The sequence below is a fragment of the Callospermophilus lateralis genome, chromosome 2 (assembly GCF_048772815.1).
Source record: "Callospermophilus lateralis isolate mCalLat2 chromosome 2, mCalLat2.hap1, whole genome shotgun sequence".
NCBI classification, from domain to species: domain Eukaryota; kingdom Metazoa; phylum Chordata; class Mammalia; order Rodentia; family Sciuridae; genus Callospermophilus; species Callospermophilus lateralis.
In genome coordinates this window covers 147,325,967-147,350,680 of record NC_135306.1, presented here as the reverse complement: position 1 = coordinate 147,350,680, position 24,714 = coordinate 147,325,967, and the positions used below count along the sequence as shown (strand labels likewise).

Here is a 24,714-nt window from a genome sequence, read left to right as displayed (position 1 = left end):
TCACACTTTCTGCCTTAGGTAATTCTACCAAGCTACTTATATGACCATCTCTTAATTACTGATTGGAGAGGAAATGTCCAAAATTCTTTCTGAACTCTTCTTTGATTACTTGTGAAATGAAATGTAGAGATACAGCTGAGTTTCCTCCATTTAGTTTACATTAGGGAGCTGATTTCAAGCATCCTAGTTTATTTCTCCCTTCCCTTTGCAAACCACCTCCTGCCCTTGTTTCTTTTGCTGGTTTCTTAGATCCTGGGCACAAAACCAGTTTCATGCTTGATAGTCCTCTATTAAGGATCTAGAATATATACTGTTAAAATCATAAAAGGATGTATCATAAATGGCTTAAAAATTTTTACATACAAATATATCTGAAAATTAGACTCTCCTCCTCTTTGGAGTTCCATATATGTTAATTTGCCAAATATTTAGGTTCTATCTTTGTGATTTCTAGAATCTGCCTCTTTCTATTTTTATTGTCTTTAGTAACTGAGACCTAGTTTTTTGTTGCTGTTTTCTCAGCTGGATTTTTTTTTTTTTTTTTTTTTTTGGTATTAGGGATTGAATTCAAGGGCATTCAACCATTGAGCCACATCTCCGGTCCTATTTTGTATTTTATTAGAGACAGGGTCTCACTGAGCTGCTTAGCAGCCTTGCCATTACTGAGGCTGGCTTTGAACTCGAAATTCTCCTGCCTCAGCATCTCAGCAGTGTGACATTATGCCCATCTCACCTGGACTTATTACCTCATGGAAGCATGGCACACCAAGAGAGTCTAAATAAAAGTTCAAATTTTTGGACACTCCCCCAATCTTACCAAAATTTTAAAATTTCTTTGCTCCCAAGGGCAGTGAAATGTAGAAAAGAACTTTAGGGCCAGACAGTCTTTGTTTCTAATCTTATTTCTGCCTCTTACCAGTTATGTAACCTTAGTTAATTAATCTTTCTGAGCATTGCTTTTTTGCTACACAAAATGGGAATAATGGTGAATTTTATTGGGGCTTGTAGGACTTTTGAAATGTTTGGAGATAGAACATACAAAGTATCATGCATAGTGCTACTATTTGATGCAAAAATTTTAAAAGTATATATATATACTCCTTTAGGAACCTTAGAATCTAACAGGAATCTTTGGCTTTTAATATGCAACAGAATCATTGACATATCCTTAAAATACAAGTAACAGGCACACATTGAATCAGGACTGTCTGAACTGGCCTGGCATTTATAAAGCCATATAGGTAAAGCCAGTGTACACCAAAAGCTGATAACAACTGACTTAGTCAAACATTATTTCTGAGATTCCTTGTATGATAGACTTAAATAAAAAGGAAGCAGAGAGGATTTTACTTAGGAGATAACAATATGGATACACACTGAAGTATTAAGAGTAAAAGGACATGATGTAGCCATTTTACTCATAAATGACTCAGAAAAAAAATAGCAAAATGTTAAAAATTGGTCAATATGAGTAGAACAGGAGCTCACTACACTAATCTAGACTAGAGTTGACATTGTGAGGCCAGAGACAGAAAGCAGTATGATGTGATTGAACTATAGGTTGCAAAAGAAGAAATGGGTAGAACCAGATGAGGAAGCCCCACCTATGCCTTTCAAGGAATTTATGCTTTACTATTTATACTAGCCAAATAAACTGGGTACAGTAGCATATGCAAAATATCAGCATTTTAGGATGTTGAGGCAGGAGAATTGCAAGTTCAAGGCCAATCTCAGCAAGTTAGTGAGACTGAGATATATAGCTCAGTGGTAGAGCCACTGGATTCCATCACTAGTACCAAAAATAAAATGAAATGAAAACAAAATAAAAACCGTATAGGGCCTGGTGCTGTGGCACACGCCTATAATCCCAGCAGCTGAGGAGGCAGAGGCAGGAGGATGGAGAATTCAGAGCCAGCCTCAGCAATTTAGTGAGGCACTAAGCAACTCAGTGAGACCCTGTCTCTAACAAAATGCAAAATAAGGCTAGGGATATGGCTCATTGGTCGAGTGCCCCAGTGAGCACCAATTCCTGGTAACCGCCCCCCCCCCAAAAAAAAACATGTAGGATGCTCACACCTCCAGGAATAAGAAGGATTATCTGTTGGGATGCAGGAACACCTCTTCAACTTTTATTTGTATATGTCTTCTTTATTTTTCTAAATTTATGTTTTTTAGGTTTTTAAATATGTATATTGGCACCACAGTACATATATAATTTGTAAATGTGTGTGTGTGAGTGTGTGTGGCGTAAAAATATTTCTGTTATCAAGTTGTGAAACTACCTCTTTAGACATTTTCCTTTATTGTAACAGTGCTGAGAGGGCCTGCCCTTCCAGCATCAACTGTGGGGAGCTTGAGGGCTCCGAGAAACCCTTCTGGAGATGGTTTCAGAGAACAGCGTCTGTTTTATTGCCACAGCAAAAATAGCTTTTATAGTGGGTATGTGCCAATTTTATACATAACAGTCATGATAGACCAGAGGTGATACACAACCTATCTTACAGAAGTCCAGATACCCAGAGTCGAGAAACTGCCACGTAGGCTGACCTTGCACCAACAGGGGAATAATTCCTTGTCAAAGGAGCAAGGAAATAGTGCTTGCTAGTGTTCTGACAGCACTTTGTCCCAAAACATAGTATTCTATGTTAGGACTTCCCTACTGCACAATGAACAAGTTAAGCATTCCTCCATGTAGGTCCAAGGATGGGCTCTGCAACATAATAGGACTGATGTTTTTTAAATGCAAAACCAAGTATGTTAATGCCTAGTTATATGTGTAGATGTGTGTGTAGTTTTCTAACAACTTTGCTTTATTAAGATAGGCATATCTATAGAGACAGAAAGTAGATTAATGATTCTCTAAGGCTGGAGAAGTTTATAGAAAAAAATTATGACTTATAAATGGATTTTTTTGGGGGGAGTGATGAAAATGTTATAAAATTAGGTGGTGATATTTACATAACTCCATATTTAAAAACCATTGAATTGTACACATTAAATAAATGAATTCTATGGTAGGTGAATATCTCAATAAAGTTGATAAACAAAAATTTAGCAACAATTGGTGGTTTTCTTTAAAGGGACAAAATATAAAATATTGTATGAACAAAGGTAATGCTGTGCTATCCTGTTACATCTCTTTGCTTTCTAAATGTATAGAAATATCAGTTGTAGCAGAGTAATTTTTAAAAGAAATGGAAATAAAATGAAGAAGTAAACCTAGTGCTGCTCTCCCTTGAAAGGAATTGAAACCTCAGAATAGCCACCAGAATACATTTTCTAGCAGAGTACTATTTTATGTGTTGCCCAGATTATTGAAAGGAAATAAATTATTGAGACCTAAAAAAGTCAGACTTTTAAAAAATATATGCATTTTTAGTTTCAGGTGAACACAATACCTTTATTTTATTTTTATGGGTTGCTAAGGATCAAACCCAGTGTCTCACGCATGCTAGGTGAGTGCTGTACCACTGAACTGCAATCCCAGTCCCCCAAATCAGACTTTTAATGATATATAATTTATCAGTAATGAGAGCATTTTAAACAGGTTTAGATCTAAATAGTTCTTAGGGTTTTTTCCCTGCCATTAGATAATTTATCCACCTTTGTAACTTCTGATTTTTCCTTTTGAGATAAAACACTACCCAGCCTATTTCATGATTGCTCTAGTGAAATGAGTGCAGTAACCGTTTCCCCCATCTCATTTTGAGAAGTAAAAATAATGTGATAACAATGTATACAATGATATTTTAAAAAGCAAGAATAACAAATAGTTTGAAATTTTCCAGATGACTTTATACAAATTATTTGATAACACCCTGTTCAGCATGTTCATTGGGCTAACTCCTGTGTGCCCCGTAAGTGTTGCCTCTGCCATTGGTTCTTGCATTCTGATTTCCTTCACAAGTGTCTCTTCTCTGTGTTCCCCTGATACTCTACACTTGTCTCCATGTTCTGATAACTTCTGTGTTTCTGTCTTCTCCACTAAGATTACATGATTCATTAAGTCATTCATTAATGACTGGATCTTCTCTTTGTACTCAGGATCTATAACTCTTTGGCAAGTAGAAAGTGCTCAGTCAATGCTGAACTGGACTTCTTCAGAGAACTTTTCTATAATTCGATGTTATAGGTGCTGAATTCATTCAGGTTTTTCTTTTTAAGTTGTAACTGAAGTAATGAAAATATATAAAATCTTAAAAGTTTCATTTTTTGTCAAGACATATAGTTGTATGATATTTTTTCCATAGCTTTATTGAGGTAAAATTGAAGTACAATAGAATGCACATATTTGAAGTATAACAGCTTATTTAGTTTTAACATGTATATAAACAATACAATCAGTATAAAAAGCATTTCTATTACTTTTTAAAATTTTAAATCATGCAGACTGTTTTCTCCATGATTTATTACATTGGAAATCAATCACCTTAAGATATATTATAACCCCACTCCCATATGTCAACTTTTTCAAAATTAAATGGTACACTTATAAATATCTCAGTGGTTAAGAAAGAAATCACAAAAAAAGTAAATAAAAAGTACTCTGAACTAAGTGATAATAAAAGCTTAAAATATCAGGATCTCTTGGATCAAACAGTATGCAGATAACATTTTTAACTTAAAGTACTTGTATCAGAAGGAAGCTAGAATAACAATCATATTATTTTCAAATGATGTAGTAGGAAAGAAAAAATAAGAGTAGGAGCAGAAATATATGAAATAGAGGAGAAATTATATAGCTAAAATTTGGTTAAAAATAAATAAGTCTAATCAAGAAAAAGCAAGAACACAAAATTAATATCAATAGAAAGGAGCTATCAAAATAACCTTACAGATGCTAAAAATATATTATGGTAATATTACAATTGTATACCAATATATGTGATCATTTACATAACCTGGTCTATATTAGAGAAGAATCTGTATGCTGTTGAGAAGAATGTGTATTCAGTCTTTGATGGATGAAATATTCTATATATGCTGTTAAGCCTAAATTATCAATATTCAGTCTTTGATGGATGAAATATTCTATATATGCTGTTAAGCCTAAATTATCAATTGTATTTTTTACTTCTATAATTTCTTTATTTAATTTTTGTTTGGAGGATCTATCCAGTGGTGATAGAGGCGTGTTAAAGTTACCCAGTATTATCGTGTTATGGTCTATTTGATTCTTGAGTTTGAGAAGGGTTTGTTTGATGTATGTAGATGCTTTAATTTGGGGGGCATAAGTATTTACTATTGTTATGTCTTGTTGATGTATAAATTCCCTTAAGTGGTATGAAATGTCCTCTTTGTCCCTTCTGATTAACTTTGACTTAAAATCCCCTTTTTCTGATATGAGAATAGAACTCCTGCTTGTTCCATGATCCATGTGAGCAATATGTTTTTTCCCATCCTTTCACCTTCAGTCTGGGTGTCTTTGCCTATGAGGTCTGTCTTTTGGAGACAGCATATTGTTGGGTCTTGTTTTTTAATTCAGTTTGCCAGTCTTTGTCTTTTGATTGATGAATTTAGGCCATTAATGCTCAAGGTTATTATTGAGATATGATTTATATTCCTGGTCATTTTGGTTTATTTCTAGTTCTTAATTTGAATTTGTTTCTCCTTTGATCAACTATTCCTTTAGTGTAGTTCTTCTGTTTACTGGTTTTCACTTTTTTTTTTTTTAATTTCATCTTCATGTACTATTTCGTTGAGATTGTTCTGTAGTGCAGGCTTTCTAGTTGCAAATTCTTTTAACTTTTGTTTATCATGGAAGGTTTCTATTTCATCTTCAAATATGAAGATTCATTTTGCTGGATAATAGGATTCTTGGTTTGCATTCATTTTCTTTAAAAGCTTGGTATATATTATTCTAGGACCTCCTAGCTTTGAGGGTCTGTGTTGAGAAATCAGCTGAGATCCAAATTGGTTTCCCCCTATGTGTAATCTGATATTTTTATCTTACAGTCTTTAAAATTCTGTCTTTAATTCTGTATGGTAGGCATTTGCATTATAATGTGTGTTGGTGTGGGTCTGTTGTAATTTGTATATTTGGTGTCCTCTAAGGCTCTTGTATTTGATTTTCCATTTCATTCTTGAGATTTGGGAAAATTTCTGATATTATTTTATTGAAAAGCTTGTGCATTCCTTTGGTTTGTACCTCTGTACCTTCATCTATCCCAATAAATTTTAAATTTGGTCTTTTCATGTTATTCCATAGTTCTTGAAATTTCTGTTCTTGGTTTCTTAACATATTCTCTCCATGGTCAACTCTATTTTCAAGATTATATATTTTGTCTATATTGCCTGAAGTTGTCTTCCAAGTGATCTAGTCTGTTGGTGATACTTTCTATTGAATTTTAAATTTGGTTTATTGTTTCCTTCATTTTGAGGATTTCTGCTTGTGTTTTTTTTTTTGTTTGTTTTTGTTTTTTCTTCAGAATCTCTGCCTCTTTATTGAAGTTATCTTTCACTTCCTGTATTTTCTCCCTCATTTCATTTCTTATACCATCCTTTACTTCCCAGATCAATGTAATTATGTACATTCTAAACTCCTTCACTGGCATTTCTTCTTTTGTGGTGTCAATGGATTCTGTTATTGGAATGTTGGTTTGTTTGGGACAGTTTGTTCCCTTGCTTTTTGAAATTGTTTATGCATGTACCCATCTAACAGTATGGATTTAAGGCAATAGAGTTTCTACCCTGTGGATTTATAGTGTTCCTGAAGGTTTTCAGTATCTCACTATTTAAGGGGAGACAAATAACAGCAACCAATGTAAACAATATGCAGTATTAAACCAAATTGTTCCTGCTATGACATCTACAATGTTAATTATCACAATAAACAGAAATTATATGATCAGTTATTACCTACAATAAAAACAGCAAGTTTGCAACAGGGTTTATAATTTCAAATAGTGGACAGGGAGAGAATAGAAGTGATATAGGAGCTAATGATTAGGAGGGAGGAGAGGATAAAAATAAGTAAAAGATTAAAGGAAGAGTGTAAGACAGAACAATAGAGATTGGCTGTTAACAGAAGAAAAGAGAATCAAGGGAAACAGGAGAAAAAAAATATATGTATATATAAAGTAAAAATTTTAAAAATTTTTAAAATAAAAATGAAAAACATATACTAATCAAACATCCTAGTTCACACACACACACACAAACAAGCAAACAAACAACAACAACAAAAAACCTAAACCATGAAAAGTAACTGGCTTCATAAATACTAGAAATGAGAAAAAAACAAATATGAATATGTATAAATGTCCATGTACCATTAAGGTCACAATTAAACAGAAAAAGAATAATTAAAAAAAAAAGATCTTGATGAAAAGTTAAAGAACTTTCTGTTGGAGTTCAAAATATTCTCAGCTTCTCTTCCCAGCAGTTTTAGATGGTATCTTCTGGAGTGTGACGCTCTACCCTCTGGATTGCTGGAGTAAGGGAGGTAATCTCTTAGGCAGAATTTCTGAGGCAGGGCTTAGGCTAGGATAGGTTCCAGGCTCTTTGCTGAATGCCTGTTGGTCTGGAGATTTTTAAATCAGTGCACCTCCAGCAACCAGTACTTGCTGGTCCATGCTGAAAGACTGTACCCCAGGGATTCATGTGGTTGGAGACCCAGTTCTTAGTCCCTTACATCACCTTCAGACCCCATGTTTCCTGGTCTTGGCTTCAGTCTTCAAACAGTCTCTCCTGCCTCTGCCCTTCTGAGTTCCAGGCCAGTTGCATCTATCTCTCCCAGCTGGTTCTGCAAGCAGTTGGAATAGAGGCAGAGGGGTAGAAACAGGTGGGTTTCAACAACCAGTTAAACCCTGTGTAAACCTTTCCAGGTTTGATTTTCTCCTGGTCAATTAAGCACATTCTGTGTCATGCATTGTGTGTTAACCAGGCCTGTATTTCAGGCCAAACTCGGTTTGCCAGGAATCAACCCCATCAGCTGCTGGCCCCCATGCAGCAGCTATGAAATAGTTCCTTCCTTTGTCTTCCTCATGCCTCCTAGAGATATGGCAGCTTCTTTACCCACATGCAGATATTGTGCAGCACATCTTTCAGGTTTGCCAGGCAATGTCTTTGATCTCTTAACACTTTGTGCCCAGACACGGCTGGGGCCTCCCCAAAATTTGGGTTCCTTTAATTCCTTTGTCCTTCCACTGTGCTCACAGAGGGACTGCTCTGGCTGGTGCTTCCTGCTGCAGTGATTGTGCTGCTGGGTATTTTTTCCTTATTTTTATATCAACCTCCTGAGTCCCTATTCTTTTAATGTCCAGTTTTAAATTCCAGTAAAGTTCCCCTACTCTTTTTTTTGTTCACCCACCTTGCTGAGAAGCTGCCTGTCTGCTTTCTTAGTTTCACTCCATGGAGCAGACAGAAAAGTGACCTCCTCTATTCCTCCATCTTGAAAACCTCCTAGTTGTATAATCTTATTATTTGATAAAGGGCATGGCCTTTGAATATGGGACTAAATTTAATTCTATTTAGTCTTTCTTGTTAAAAATCCAACATTTAAAAAACTCTTAACATGATAATAGTTTACTTGATAATAGTTGCTAAAAGATAGTAAGTTTAATAAGACAATAGTTTATTTAACTTAATAATAATTTACTTAAGGTGGAGAAGCTTGGGGAGAACTTGAGACATGAATACAGTATCTTTTTAGATGGTTACCATTGTTTCCCAATCTTTGTTAGGTATCTAACACATACCCACTTCAATAGAAATTTTTATTAGCAACTCACTTTTATAGAATGTGTTTTAAGCATTTAAAAATTGTTCTTTTAGAAATAGAAGCTCTCTTTTTGTAGTTTGTATTACTAATAATACCACGTCATTAGCAGATTTGGGAGCAAGCATAATTGACTGGCCCTTACTCTAAGCATACAGCTCAGCTGTTTGGATCAGAAGTGCAAAGTAGTACTGAAGAGTACTAAACTAGCTGTGCACATTTAAAGCTTATCCTGAGCATCCAGTAACACATTTTATAATATTCCATTTATGAATAATGGGATGTTGTTAATCTAGTAAATCACATAGTGGAGGGAATTTAAAAGCACTTATATTGTACTCATTTTCTTCTATATGAAATTTCAATTATTGAACATATCCAGAGTCAGCTATATTTTACCACAAGATTTTATACACTTTGTTTTCCTTAAAACTCAATGCTGGGGCTGGGATTGTGGCTCAGTGGTAGAGTGCTTGCCTACCATGCATGAGGCACTGGGTTTGATCCTCAGAACCACATAAATATAAAATAAAGATATTGTGTTCACCTAAAACTAAAAAATAAATATTAAAAAAAATGTTTAAAAAAACTCAATGCTGGGGCTGGTGATATGGCTCAAGTGGTAGCACACTCACCTGGCATGTGCAGGGCCCTGGGTTTGATCCTCAGCACCACATAAAAATAAAATAAAGAGGTTGTGTCCACCGAAAACTAAAAAATAAATATTAAAAAATAAAAAAAACAAACAACTCAATGCTGGAAAATGTCTTATTGTCTTAAGTCACTCTGGTTACTCCCAAAGAATTTTATGCTAATTTGTGTTTGTTTGTTTACATTTCAGTGGTAGGAATGGGATCCTGGTGCTTCCACATGACTCTGCAATATGAAATGCAGGTTAGTAATGACAGAATTGACTAAATGCTTATTTTTCTAAATCTAAAGACACTTCAGATTTGAGAAAAGAGCACATAAATAAAGGAAAATTAAAATATGGGATTAAAGTAAAGAAGTGAATAGTTGAGTTGTTTATAAAGAAAACAAGTGAAATTGGTATCATTTTTTATACCACCTCTTTTCAGGCATTATAATTTTAGAGAAGCATTCTAGAGTTGTGTAGAGACATTTTTCAAAGACATAATCAGTTCACCAAAACAGTGTATTCTTTTTTTAATTTTTTGTTTGTTTTTTAGTTGTAGTTGGACACAGTACTTTTATTTTATTTTTATGTGGTGCTGATAGAACCCAGGGCCCCACATGTGCTAGGCAAGAGCTCTACTGCTGAGAACAATGTATTCTTATTCTTAGATGCCTGCCTTCTTTTATATCTCCAAGATATCCATGTGTGAATGGTCTCATATCTTTCTAATTGGTAAAATTTTAGAATCATGCAAGGATTTTTAGTTCCTATTCTTTATCTAAGGAGGCCATATGTCTAGTGCTCGAGCTTTTGACCACTTGGTTTACCATCATTAACCCAGGAACTTCTAGAATATCACTGTCCAGTAGAAATAGGACCTGAAATTATGACTTTATCAGCTGGGCTTGGTGGAATATGCCTGTTAATTTCAGCAGTTTGGGAAACTGAAGCAGGAGGATTGTAAGTTCGGGGCTATCCTGGGCAACTTGCTGAGACCCTGTCTCAAAGTAAAATAAAAAGTGATCAGTGGTAAAGCACACCTGGATTCAATCCCCAGTGCTGAAAGGTAGGAAGACTTTCTAGTAGCCACATTTAAAAAAGTAAGCTATGGGTGCAATTAATATATTAATATTACAAAAGTGTTACTTTGACATATAATCAATATTAAAAATTTAATAAAGTACTTCACGTTCTGAAATCTGATATATTTTATATCTGCAGTATATTTCAGTTCAGATTTGGCTTGTTTGACATATTGGAGTGGCTGGTGGCTATCATGTTGGACAATGACATTGTACATATACAACAGTCTTATTTATTATTAATATAGTTATTAAATGTATAACAATTCTTAGAATTGATTCTAATATTCAACAAATATTTATATAAGGTGTCATGTTCTATGCAGCATGCTCTGCTTGACTTGGGGAATACACATTTGGACAAGACAGGTCTAATTCTAGTAAAGCATAGAACAAACACTTATTTTTACATTTTCTTGTTGGGAAAACAGTGATGGAATGTAAAAATTAATTTGAAGGAAATGTAAATGATTTGTGGCAACATGGGGGTGCTTGGAAGAATCTATAAAGGTTAAAGACATTAAAACAGACTCTGAAAGAAGTAGTTCAAAATTTTTAGGTAGTAAAAGAATGAAATTACTAGATTTACATTATGATGGAAGCAGATACAGGGACTCATTACAATGTGTGGTGTGTATAGCAATACTTGCAAAGGTAGAATATGAAATGTAGGAAAAAATGGTGTGTTAGTTTTTTGTTGCTATGATGAAAACACCCAATAAGAACAACTTAGAGAAAGAAAAGTTTATTATGGGCTCAGTTTCAAAGATTTCAGTCCATGTGGGCTGACTCCACATTTCTGGGACCAAGATGAGGTAGAACATCATGGTGGAAGAGCAAGGCAGAGGCAGCAACTCAGGACATGGAGGCCAGGAAGCAGGCGGTGTAGGTGAGAGAGGTACTATGTAGTGCTGCAGGGAAGGTGAACCCTTCCAGGGTGTGGCCCTAGTGACACACCTCCTCCAGCCACTTCCCATAGCCCAGAGTTACCATCCAGCACAGTAATTCCTTCAAATTTGGATGGACTGATTAGAGTACAGCTTTTATAATGTAATCGTTTCACCTCTAAACATCCCTGCATTGACACAAGAACTTTTTGGGGACACCTCATATCCATAAAGTAAGAAACCATAAAGTAAGAAATGGTATCATTGATATTCACAATACTTAAAAATTGCAATATTCTGCCATACCAGTGAGCTACAGCTAATTAATAATCCTGAAAATAGAACTTTGCATGTTATCTTATTTAAAAGTAATTGGAGGGGTTGGGATTGTGACTCAATGGTAGAGTGCTCGCCTAGCATTTGTGAGGCACTTGGTTTGATCCTCAGCACACATAAAAAATAAAATAAAATAAAGGTATTGGTCAATCTACAACTAAGAAAAATTTTTTTAAAAAGTAACTGGAATTTTTTTCAGTTCTCAAATAGCCAGGTACTTTTTTTTATTAAAACCTCAAGACAATTCTTAGTTACTACTCATGTTTTACACATTCTAGTACTAGAAGTGAAAGAGACTAACTGATTTGACTGACATGAATATAACACCGTGAATTATTCACAGGTTATAAATTCTAACCCCAAATCAGTTTTTCTGATTTTAAATCCTGAATTTTTATCCCCAGATTAATCTCCCTTATCTTTTGACAGTGTAAGAAAGTTAGGACCTTTCTAGAGACGTTTTGGCAATATTATCAGAAACCCTAAAACTAAGGGAAGGAGGTTCTGGCCCAGACTGAGGTATCAGAGCCTGAGTCGGGTAAGATTGGTTTCCACATAGCGGGGAGGGGTGACCCAGAGTCAAAACCTGAGAGAGAAACAGTGTATTCTCATGAGTTGGGAGTCCACCACCACAGAGCATTGACCCTTGAATAATGCAAGGCATGTATCCACATAGGGGATAGTGTAGAGTATCAGAGTGTAATCAGGGGGAAAAAGAGTGCTTGAACAGCAGGGCAATGCGTATCAGGTTTCAGAGACCATAGTGAAAAGGATGTATAGGCAGAAATGGCAGCTCAGGGTAGAATAAGGTGTCCACCCAAACTAGGGAGATCACTGGGCACATGGTTACAATCTGAGTGGGATAAGGAGGATGCCATGTAGCAGGTGCAGCTTTGTGCTGAGTTTCATTGCCCTAGAAGGATGAAGCTAACTTATACACAGCAGGGTAACCTAGTGTACGATATGGGAACATGGGCAGAGTGAAGACGTTATCTAAATGGGGGTTCACAGCAGCCCAGCACAGGGCTGTTTCCCCTTTGTTTCCTTCTAGAAGTTGCCAAGTTTCTGATGTTCTTGTTTTCTTCCTGAATATTAGTATTTAAATAATTGGAATTCTCCATCTTTCAATCCGCTATAGCATCTATGGCAGAGGGCTCCCGTGATTCACAGTGAATCCACACTTTAACTTCTGCCCAAGCCATGCACCAAAGCACCAAGGGGATAAAACTATATTGCTGGAGAAATAACTTTGACTTTGATCTTCCATTATTTCAGTAGTTTATTATTTTAACAAATGTCACTTTTCAAATACGTTGTAAGGATGCTATGAGGGGGCCTGGACGCTGAATCTTTATAATATACTTCTTTTTTATTGGTTCTTTTTAGGTATACATGACAGTAGAATCTATTTTGACATAATTATACAAGCATGAAATATGTCTTGTTCTAATTCAGACCCCAGTACTTCTCCTTCCCCTCTCCCATATTTCATTTATTAATTAATCAATTTTTTAAAAATTTAATTTCTTATGGATATACATGATGGTGAGATTCACTGTGTTATATTCATGTATATAGATAGGAAAGTTGTCTCAGATTTATTCCACTGTCTTTCCTTTCCCTACCCCCCTTCATTCCCCCTTGTCTACTCCATTGAACTAATCTCTGCCACCCCTTGTTATGGGTTAACTTCTGTATCTCAGAGAAAACATTCAACCTTTGGTTTGGGAGAATTTGGCTTATTTCACTTAGTAAGATAGTCTCAAGATCCATCCATTTACAGGTAAATGTCATAAAATCATTCTTCTTTATTGGCTGAGTAATATTCTACTGTGTATATATTCCACATTTTCTTTATCACTTATCTGTTGAATGGCATCTAGGTTGGCTCCATAGCTTAGCTAAATTGTGAATTGTGCTACTATAAACATTGATGTGCTATGTCACTATAGTATGCTAGTCACTATAGTAATTTTAAATCCTTTGGATAAACACTGAGTGGGATAATTGGGTAAAATAGTGGTTCCATTCCTAACCACCATTTTTTGAGGAATCTCCATACTGCTTTCCAGAGTTGCACCAATTTGCAGTCCCACAAAACAATGTTTAAGTGTATTCTTTCCTACATCCTTTCCAACATTTATTATTACTTATATTTTTGATCATTGCTGTTCTGACAAGTGCGATGAAATCTCAGTGTAGTTACATTTCTCAATTGCTAGAAATGTTGAACATTTTTTCATATATTATTTACCATTCATATTTCTTCTTTTGAGAAGTATCTGTTTAGTTCCTTTGCCTATTTATTGATCGGATTTTTGAAAAAAAAATGTTAAGTTTTTTGAGTTCTTTATATATTAATGCCTTATCTGACGTGCAGGTGGCAACGATTTTCTCCCATTCTGTAGGTTCTCATTTCAAGCTCTTGATTGATTCCTTTGCTGAGAAGAATCTTTTTAATTTGATGCCATCCCATTTATTGATCTTTTATTTCTTGGACTTTAGGAGGTTTGCTAAGGAAGTGAGTTTCTGAGCTGATATGTTTGGCCTACATTTTCTTTTAACAGGTGCAGGGTTTCTAGTCTGAAAACTAGGTCTTTCATCCACTTTGAGTTGAGTTTTGTGCAGGGTGAGAGAAGAGGAGTCAAATTGCATTCTTCTACATATGGATTTCCCGTTTTCCCAGCACCATTTACTAAAGAAGCTGTTTTTCCTCCAAAGTATGTTTTTGGTACCTTTGTCTACTATGAGATAACTATATTTTGTCTCTGTGTCTTCTATTTTATTCCATTGGTCTTCATGCCTGTTTTAGTGCCAATACCATGCTATTTTTGTTACTATATCTTTGTTGTATAATTTAAGGTCTGGTAGTGTGATGCCTCCTGTTTCACATTTCTAGCCAAGAATTGCTTTAGCTATTTGGGCCTGGGCCCTCTTGTTTTTCCAAATGAATTTCATGTCTGCTTTTTCTATTTCTATGAAGAACATCATTAAAATTTTTATGGTAATTTCATTGACTCTATATCACACTTTTGGTAATACGGTCATTTTGACTATTACTTATGCTTATCCAAGAAAATGGGAAGTCTTTCTATTTTCTCAGGTCTTCAATTTATTTCTTAAGTGTTTTAAAGTTTTCATTGTAGAAGTCCTTTACCTCTTTAGCTAGATTGATTCCCAAGTATTTTATTTTATTTTATGCTGTTATGAATGGGATCATTTTCCTAATTTCTTTTTCAGCAAATTCATTATTGGAATATGGGAATACAGTTGATTTATGGGTGTTGATTTTGTATCTTGCTACTAGGCTGAATTCATTTATGAATTCAAGAAGTTTCTTTTCTTATTTGGTACCAGGGATAGAACTCAGGGGCACTCAACCACTGTGCCACATCCCCAGCCCTATTTGTATTTTCTTTAGAGACAGGGTCTCACTAAGTTCTTCGTGCCTCAACTCCTTATCTGTGGGATTATAGGCATGTGCTATTGCACCTGGCCAACTTCTAGGAGTTTTTTGGGTCTTCTAAATATAGGGTCATGTCTTTGGCAAACAGATAGTTTGAGTTTTTCTTTTCCTATTCATACCCCTTTAATTTCCTTCTCTTGCCTAATTTCTGTGGCTAGAGTTTCAAGGATTACGTTAAATAGAAGTAGTAAAAGTGGGCATCCCTGTCTTGTTCCTGTATTAGAGGAAAAAAACTCTAAGGTAGGCTTTTGATGGCTTCTTCAGTTTCATTACTTAAACAAGCTTTCAGTTTTTCTCCATTCAGAATGACGTTGGCCTTAGGTTGTTGTATGTAACCTTTACAATGTTTAGGTGTGTTCCTTCTATCTCTAATTTTTCTAGGTTTTAAACATGAATGGATATGTATTTAAGTCTGTTTTTGTGGTGAATTACATTTATTGATTCCTTTATGTCGAACCAATCTTGCATACCTGGGATGAAACCCATGAGGTCATAGTGCACTCTTTTTAATGTGTTTTTGTATGTAATTTGCCAATGGTTTATTAAGACTCTTGGTCTAAAGTTTTCTTTCCCTGATGTGTCATTGTCTGATTTTGGTATCAGGATAACACTTGTGTCATAAAATCAGTTTGGAGAAATTAATTTAAATAATTAATTTCACTCCTTTTCTATTTCATGGAATAATTTGAGGAGGATTGGTATTAGTTCTCTTTAAAGGTCTGGTAGAACTCAGCTGAGAATCTATCTGATCCTAGGCTCTTCTTTGTTGGCAGGCTTTTTTTTAATTTCACAATTTTTAAAATTTGTTCTAGTTAGTTATACATGATAATAGAATGTATTTTGACATATTATACAGGTTTGGGGTATATATTTTCTGGTTGTACATGACATACAATTAAATTGGTCATATAATCACATATTCACATAAGATAATAATGTCTGATTCATTCTACTATCTTTCCTGTTCCCATTCCCCCTTCCTTTCCTTCATTTCCCTTTTTCTAATCCAAATACTTCTATTCTTCCCTAACTTCCCCCACCATTATGAAATTAGCATCTACATATCAGAGAAACATTTGGCCTTTGATTTGGGGGGATTGGATTATTTCACTTGGCATGGTATTCTCCAGCTCCATCCTTTATAGCTTCTTAAATTTCATTACTTGAAATTGATCTATTTAAATTTTCTAAATCCTCCTAATTCAGTTTGGGTAGGTCATGTGTCTCTAGGAATTTGTCAGTATCTTCAAGATTTTCTAGCTTGTTGGAATATAAATTTTCAAAATAATTTCTGATAATCCTCTGTATTTCAGTCATGTCTGTGGTGATATTTCATTTTTCATCATGGATTTTAATAACTTGTATTTTTTCCCTGTTTTGGTTAGCTTGGCTAAGAGTTTTATCAATTTTGTTTGTTCTTTCAAACCAACTTTTTATTGAATCTTTTAAAATTATTTTTTAACCTCAATTTCATTGATTTTGGCTCTGATTTTAGTTATTTCCTATCTTCTAATGGTTTGTTCTTTTTCTAGACCCTTGAGATGTAATGTTAGATTATTTATTTTGTATCTTTCTATTCTTTTAATATATGAGCTCAATGCTATGAACTTTCCTCTTAAAATCACCTTCATAGTGTTACAGAGATTTTGATATGTTGTATCACTATTCTCATTTACTTCTAAGGATTTTTTAAAAATTTCTCCCTTAATTTCTTCTGTTATCCATCTGTCATTCAAAAGTCTCTATGTGTTGGTCATATAATCACATATTCACGTAAGATAGTAATGTCTGATTCATTCTATTGTCTTTCCTGTTTCTATTTTTTTATTTTATTGTTGATTTCTAATTTCATTTCATCATGATTGGATAGAATATAAGGCATTACCTCTATTTTTTTATCTTCTAAGATTTGTTTTGTGGCCTAAAATATGGTCTGTTTTAGAAAATGTTTCATGTTCTGCTCAGAAGAAAGTCATTGATAAAGAAATATTCTATATATGTCTGTTAGATGTATATTATTAACTGAATTTTTTAGTTCTGTAGCTTCTTTATTTAGTTTTTGTTTAGATGGTCTATTTAGAGAGGCATGTTAAATTCACCCAGTATTTTTGGGTTGTGGTCTGTTTGATTTTAGGATTTGTTTGATGTACAGAGATGTCCATTGTTTGGTGCATAAATATTTACAATCATTGTTTCTTACTGATGTATGATTCCCTTAAGCAGTATGAAATGGCCTTCATGGTCTCCTCTGATTACCTTTGGCTTTTGAAGTCTGCTTTATCTGATATGAGGATAGAAATCCCTACTTGTTTATGAGATCCATGTGAATGGTATTTTTTTCCCATTCTTTTGCCTTCAGTCTGTGTATGTCTTTGCCTATGAAATAAGTCTCTTGGAGAGAGCATATTGTTGAATCTTGTTTTTTAATCCAATCTGCCAATCTTTGTCTTTTGATTGAAGAGTTTAGCCCATTTACATTCAATGTTTTTATGAAGAGATGATTTTTATTTCCTGTCATTTTAATTTATTTCTGGTTTTTAAATTTGAATTTGATTCTCTCTTGATTGACTAGTCTTCTAGTATAGTTCCTTCCTCTGCTAGTTTTCATTTTTATTTTTTATTTCTTCTTCATGAAATATTTTAGTTATTTCTTTTAGCTTTTGTTTGTTGTGGAAGATTTTTATTTTATCTTCTAGTCTGAATCTTAATTTTGCTGGGTATAGTATTCTTGGTTGGCATCCATTTTCTTTCAAGCTCAGTATATATTATTCCTAAACCTCCTAGCTTTTAGGGTTGGGGTTAAGAAATCAGTTAAGATCCAGATTGGTTTACCTCTAAATATGAGCTGTTAATTTTCTCTAGCAGCTTTTAGAATTTTATCCTTATTCTGTATGTTAGTTGTTTTCATAATAATATGTCTTGGAGTAGATCTGTTTTAATTTTGTATATTTGGAGTCCTGTACACCTTTGCTTATTTGAATTCCCATTTCCTTCTTAAGGTTTGGAAACTTTTCTGTTTTTATTTATTTCATTGAAAATATTGTGCATTCCACCAAGTACAGTGGTGCACACCTATAATCCTAGTGGTTTAGGAGGCTAAGACTAGAGGATCGCAAGTTCAAAGCCAGCCTCAGCAAAAGCGAGGCACTAAGCAACTCAGTGAAACCCTGTCTCTAAGTAAAATACAAAACAGGGCTGGGGATGTGGCTCAGTGGTTGAGTGCCAGGTTTTGTTCCGTGACTAAAACGCTCAGGGGTCACTCCAGGGGAACTGGGCTAACTGGGCTGTGCAAAATAACCACACAAAAGACAGAAATACTTTTTTCTTTTGGGGTCGCTGTGACTGCTCCTCTGACCTTAAGGGTCCATAGAAAGAGAGAAAGAGAGCACACACTGACCCCTTTTATTGAGGAGAAGCTATTCAAATGAGGCAAGGGGTCAGGTTTCAAGGGGCTGAGTCAATCTTCATGATGTCCACTGTCAGCAGGTTGACTGACATCTAGTTAGGCCACACCCAAAGGTACAGTAAAAGAAGGGGACACACACAAGGTGTTTCCATGGAACATTCTATCCCAAACAGGGCAAGGGGTAATATTACAAAGGAACAGGTGAACATAGCTTCACCCATGGGGCTGTAGCCAGACACATCCATGCACGAGACACCAACCCTCGAACCCAGGAAGGGTAGGGAAAGTCTAGCAGAATGCTGCCTAAAGCCTCAGCACCCAGCCAGGGAGTGTGACTTAGTCACATGCAAGGTTGGTCTCCCACAGTTGAGTACCCCTGAATTCAACCCCCGCCCCCTTAAAAAGATTGTGCATTACTTTAATTTGTATTTTAGATCCTTCATCTAGCCCAGTGAATCTTAAATTTGGCCTTTAATGTTATCCCATAGTTCTTAAATATTCTCTTCACGGTCTCTGAACATCTTTTCTCTATGGTCAACTTTATTTTCAAGATCATAAACTTTGTCATTGATGCCTGAAAATCTGTCTTCCAAGTAGTCTAGTCTATTAGTGATGCTTTTCATTGAACTTTTCATTTGGTTTGTTTATTCCTTCATTTTGAGGATTTCCAATTGATTCCTTTCAGAATCTATATCTCCTTATTGAAATGATCTTCACTTCTTGTTTTTTTCTATCTGATTTCACTCCTTATATTGTCTTTAACCTCATGGAACACTATGAACTTTCTAAATTCCTTTTCTGACATTTCTTCCACTGTGGTGTCAGTGAAGGATGTTGTTTAGGCATTTGGAGTTGTTTGAGATGGTTTATTCCCTGTTTTTTTCATATTGTTTGTATGTTTGCACATCTATCAATATGGTTCTGGAGTAACAGAGTTTCTACCCTGTGAACTTGTAGTGTCTCTGTAGGTTTCCAGTACCTCAAAGATTAGGGAGAAATAATAGTAACAACCAATGCAAACAATATAGAGCATTAAACTAAATACTTAATTCCTGCTATGACATCTACAATGTTAATTGCTACAAAAAAACCCAGAAATGGTAGGGTCATCAATTTTCATCAGCACAAACAATAAGTAACCCAGTGTTATATCTGGCATTAAATCAAACAAGAGGTATCAACTGTGGCATCCACAGGAGTAATTATTGCAGTAGCATTAACAGTGGGGGCAGGTATTATATAAACCAAAATAGTGCTAAAATACGGTAAGATTAGAGTTAATTAGGATAAAATAAAATGTGATAGGAAGGCAGAAAAGAGTTTATAATTCCAAAATGTGAACAAAGAGAATGCAGAAGAGATGGAAGATGTGATAGTTATAAGGAAGGAGAAAAAAATAGTAATAAAAAAGGAAAGGAAGAGTGAAAGAATAGTAGACTTTGGCTGTTAGAATAAGAGAGAGAAAGAGAAACAAACAGACAAATAAAAACCAATATAAAACAAAACCAAAATATACTATTCAAAAACCCTAACCCTAAAAGACAAGGCAAGGAAAAATAAGTACATTTTTTAAAGTATTACACATGTGAAAAAAGAAAACAATATGTATATGTGTATATGTCCATGAAGCATTCAGCAGACATACATAGAAAATATAAACACACACACAAAACTAAAATTAAAGAAGAAAACAAGAGAGAGAGAGAGAGAGAGAGAGAGAGAGAGAGAGAGAGAGAGAGAGAGATTCTTAATGAAAATTAAGGAATTGTTTCCACTGATGTGGTCAAAATAGTCAGTGAGAATATATGTTCACAGTCTGTGCCCAATTATTTTTTTTTCCATTTCTTCTTGAGCTACCTACTTGAGTTATATACTAAACATGACAGTAAGAGCCAAGGGTTATTCCCTTCCTTTTTTGTGTGTTGCTCACCAGGTTGCAAGTTGGAGTTCAAAAATTATCAACTTTGCTTCTTACCAGTATGTGGTAGGATGGGATGGGAGGTGCTGTCAGCTAGAGTTTGGTCTGCACAGAACAATTTGATGCACTCCCAGGGTTGGGCTGCTGCAGAGTTCTGTAAGTGCAGTTTCATTAGGTGGAGTTCCCATGGTGGTTGTGAGCTTAGATCCAGTCAGGCCCCAGATGCTTTTCTGGGTGATGACAGCTCTAGAGAGATTAGATCAATGCACCCCTAGGGCCCACCAGTTGCCCATCTCTGCTAGGAGACTATCCAATGATCGATTCAGGAGGCTGAGGCAGGAGGATGGTTAAGTTCAAGTCTAGCCCCCCAACAACTTAGTGAGGCCCTAAGCAATTTAGTGAGACCCTGTCTCAAAAATAAAAAAATAAAAATGGCTGGGACTGTGGCTCCATGGTAAAGTGCCCCTGGGTACCCAAAGGGGGAAACAAAAAAGACCTAGTTGTATATCCTGTGATAAATGAACTCTTTAAGTTTGTTTTGAGGATTATAAATAACCTATATACATAGGCTATTTATAACCTATAGCATTCAGTAAGCAGTTTAATATATAATGGCCATAATTACTATTATTATTACATAAATAATAGTAAATGTTCTTTTTAGAGACAAATTACAGAGACTAATGAAATTATTTCCTTGACCCATTAATATCTCTTTTTATTTGTGTTAGTGGACATTGTATCTGTGTAAGGTGTTATAGGAAGGAAATACAAAAGAATACTGGTAGGCTCTACATCATTTCTTGGAAGTATTACTTCATAGTTTGTGATACCAAGTGATATGAGCAGCATAATTACAAGGCTACTTTCCAGAAACAGTGAGTCACTCAGGTGTGTGCATTAGGACAGATGGATGGATAACCTCGTTTGTTCAAAAACAACAAACTATATACAGAGTAAATTAGATGATGATAAATATATAAATTAGTAAAAGAAATTAAGAGAAGACATCAATCTTTTATGTCTATGTAGAGCTTGGGATTAAACCCAGGGCCTGTGCATGCTAATCATGCATTCTACCACTGAGCTACATCCCCAGCTCAAGAAATGATAATCTCAATTATTCTTATGTTTATTTTGATTTGTATAATTGTACCTCTATATATTCAAGCCTGTTATCTCTCTTTATTTCATATAGCTATTGGATGAACTCCCAATGATTTACAGCTGTTGCATATTTGTGTACTGCATGTAAGTACTTATATTTAGATTTCAGTTGCTTGATATACTTTTGAATTCATATTTTTCTCAAGGAATTAATATAACAATTCAGTTATATTACTAGGATATTATAATTATGCAGAAGATTAGAAATTTTATGATATCAATTAAGAGAATAATTTCTTGGAAATATTAATAATGTTATTTATTAACTTTTGTGATATCAAACCCTGTATCCAATTTAGATAAAATCTTAATTGTACTTAAGTTGTTCAATTTGCCTTTCCTTATGGAAAGAATGTACAAATTTAGATATTGGTTATATTTATTATTCCATGATATATAATAACATTAACAGTTTCTTAACAGAAGCTTACCAGAAAAATGAAGTACACTTCTAGCTGTACAATAATGTGTCATTTTAATCTCTTTGTTTTGAAGTTGCTTACTAAATAGTATTTGTTTCCTTTTAATCCTTTAATGTGATTATTTTAAATCACAGTAAAGCTGTCAAGGATGTGCTAATTTTGATTGGCTGTTTAAAAATATGAATGGGAATATTGAATCCAAAGTTCCCTTTCTGGTTCATATTTTTTAATTTCAATCTCAAGTTAATTTCTATTTCCTGAGTGACAAATCTTGAAAAATAAAATGAAATAACATTAGTAAGCATTAATATTGCCTTTGTACTGTACTAGACAGCATACTACACCATCTCTAATTCTTCACAGTTGTGCAAGATAAATGGGTATTGTACTTATTTTTTAAATAAAAAAGTGAAGCACAGAGATATTTAGTAACTTTACTAAGTACTTAAGTGAGCTTTTTTATTGGAGGTCCCAAGAAAATTTCCTGAGAGTTCTACCCAGGTCCACCTCTTTCTTTTGGCTGACTGCAAGATTACATCGGATTTTCAAGTCCCCACTGCATATCACAACCCTGTATATGACAACTTTAGCTCATACTGACAATGCTAATTGGAGACAGTTCTTACAGGTTTTATGGTTAGGGAGAATTATCCTTATTTCCTTGTATTCTGAAATCTGGTCTGTGTAAAATTAAAAAAAAAAAAAAAATCCCCTTAGGGTTTCAGCATTTATGGCCTGCATTTCTCCTGCAGCTAACACATTGTTTGCTGAGGAATTAACATATTGTGTCCAGTTAAGCCAGGTAGGGCTGCAGGAAAATTGCTTTAACAGAGAGAGAGAAAGCTTGTGGGGATCAATACAGTGGGCCCAGTTTATAGAATTACTTCCTTAACCTTATATTCCCACTATTCATGTCTGTCTCTTCCTTATTCCCACTTCTAAAAGTTAGTAGCATATACTAAAGTAACTCAAAGGGATTTTATTGCTGTAATAAACCATATCACCCTTAGTTCTAAACCTTTACTAAAACTCAGAAACAATAAAAGGAAGAATGCCCATTTATTGGTTAGATTTGTATGGCATCAAACTCTATTGTCCTGTTTCAAAGGTAGGTGAAAAGAAGTTCAAGAATAGTGATTAAAAAAAAAAAATAGGGATTGGCAAACTTTCTCTGTAAAGGACCATATAGTAAATATTTTAGGCTTTGCGGGCCTAGGGTCTCTGTTGCAACTTTTCAGCCTTGCCATTGTAGGAGAGTGACTTACAAAAACAGTCTCAGAACTAGTTAAGGTGGTACATGCCTATAATCCCAGTCTCCTAAGAAACTAATGCAGGAGGATCAGAAGTTTGAAGCCAGCCTGGATAAATAAGTGAGATCTTGTCTTAGAATAAAAAATTTAAAGAACTGGGAATGAAGCTGAGGAGAGTAACCCTGGATTCAATCCAAGGTGCCACTATTAAGGAAAAAAAAAAAACTCAGGCTGAGAAATTGGCCCTTAAGCTATAGTTTGCTATCCCCATCTAAAAAAGTACTTGCGAATGAGCTCCTTTTAGTAACATATTTTAAAAACTATTCTGATATTTTTATATCTTTAGAAGAAAATGTTCTTGGGCTAGTAATGATGACCATATTGGGAAAAATACTAGATAATCATATAAAATGGGTTCAGAAAACACTTGTGTATTAGGTTAGGGAACAGAAGGGTATTAACTTAGAAATAAGGATAGGACTGGGGATTGGGAATGTAGCTTAGTGGTAGAGCACTTGCCTAACATCATGAGGCTGCAGGTTTGATCCACAGCTACACAAACACACACACACACTAACACACTAAGGATATTAAAACTTATAGTTCAGTTTCTAGCTCTGGTAATTACTAACTGCATGACCCTGGGTAAGTCAATATTTCCATTTCTTCATTTGTTTCTCATTGGAAGTTGTAGTACTTACAAATTTCTCATGAAGATTAAATTAAATGATTTATTTTTTTATAATATAAACTTGTATGCTGTTGATGTATCAGGCACTGCGATGGGCACTGGGAATTTAAAAAGTAAGAAGTGAGCTTTTACCTCAGAAAATCTGAGGTTTTCAGTAGAAGAAACAGAACCAAAACCAAGTAGTCTTCCATGTAATGTGGTTAATATTCTACCTTAGAAATACGCAAAATTCAGTAGGGTAGGAAAGGATAGAACTTGCCACTTTATGAAAATGAAGCATGGTCTCCCGACTGTCACTGGGAATAGAACAAGTTTCAAAGTTCTACCACCTCAGTATATAAAAAGGAATTTCTGTACACTGCTTCCTTCCTTCCTTCCATATGAGGGATTGAACCCAGGGATCATGCATACTAGGCACGTGCTCGACCACTGAGTCACATCCCCAGACCCTGCCATAGTACACTTTAAGTGACTCTTAGAAGGAAACAAAAAGACTGAAATAATTTTAAACCATTTTACTGAGGTATGATTAACATATAATAAAATGTATTTTAATTATATTTATATATATATTAAGTATATTTAATTGTATAATTTGAGTTTTGACAAATGTGTACTTACATCATTACCCTTATATTAAGAAATAGAACATTTTGATCACTTGAGAACATTCCTTTCTTCTGTATTACAGTTCATCCTGACCCTGTCCCCTGCTTTTCTATAGATTAGTCCT

General features: G+C 34.8%; 1 protein-coding gene across 4 annotated transcripts in view; it reads left to right on the top strand.

The window, feature by feature from the left end:
* The window catches only part of Acer3 (alkaline ceramidase 3), a 201,961-nt gene that overhangs the window by 101,003 nt on the left and 76,244 nt on the right, over nt 1-24,714 (top strand). For 3 of the 4 annotated variants that reach the window (XM_076846599.2, XM_076846597.2, XM_076846600.2), the window contains exons 3-4: nt 9,561-9,613; nt 21,650-21,702. In XM_076846599.2, coding sequence (XP_076702714.1) covers nt 9,561-9,613; nt 21,650-21,702 — 106 coding nt within the window. The remainder of the gene's footprint in view (nt 1-9,560; nt 9,614-21,649; nt 21,703-24,714) is intronic. The other variant, XM_076846601.2, reaches the window with a different exon arrangement.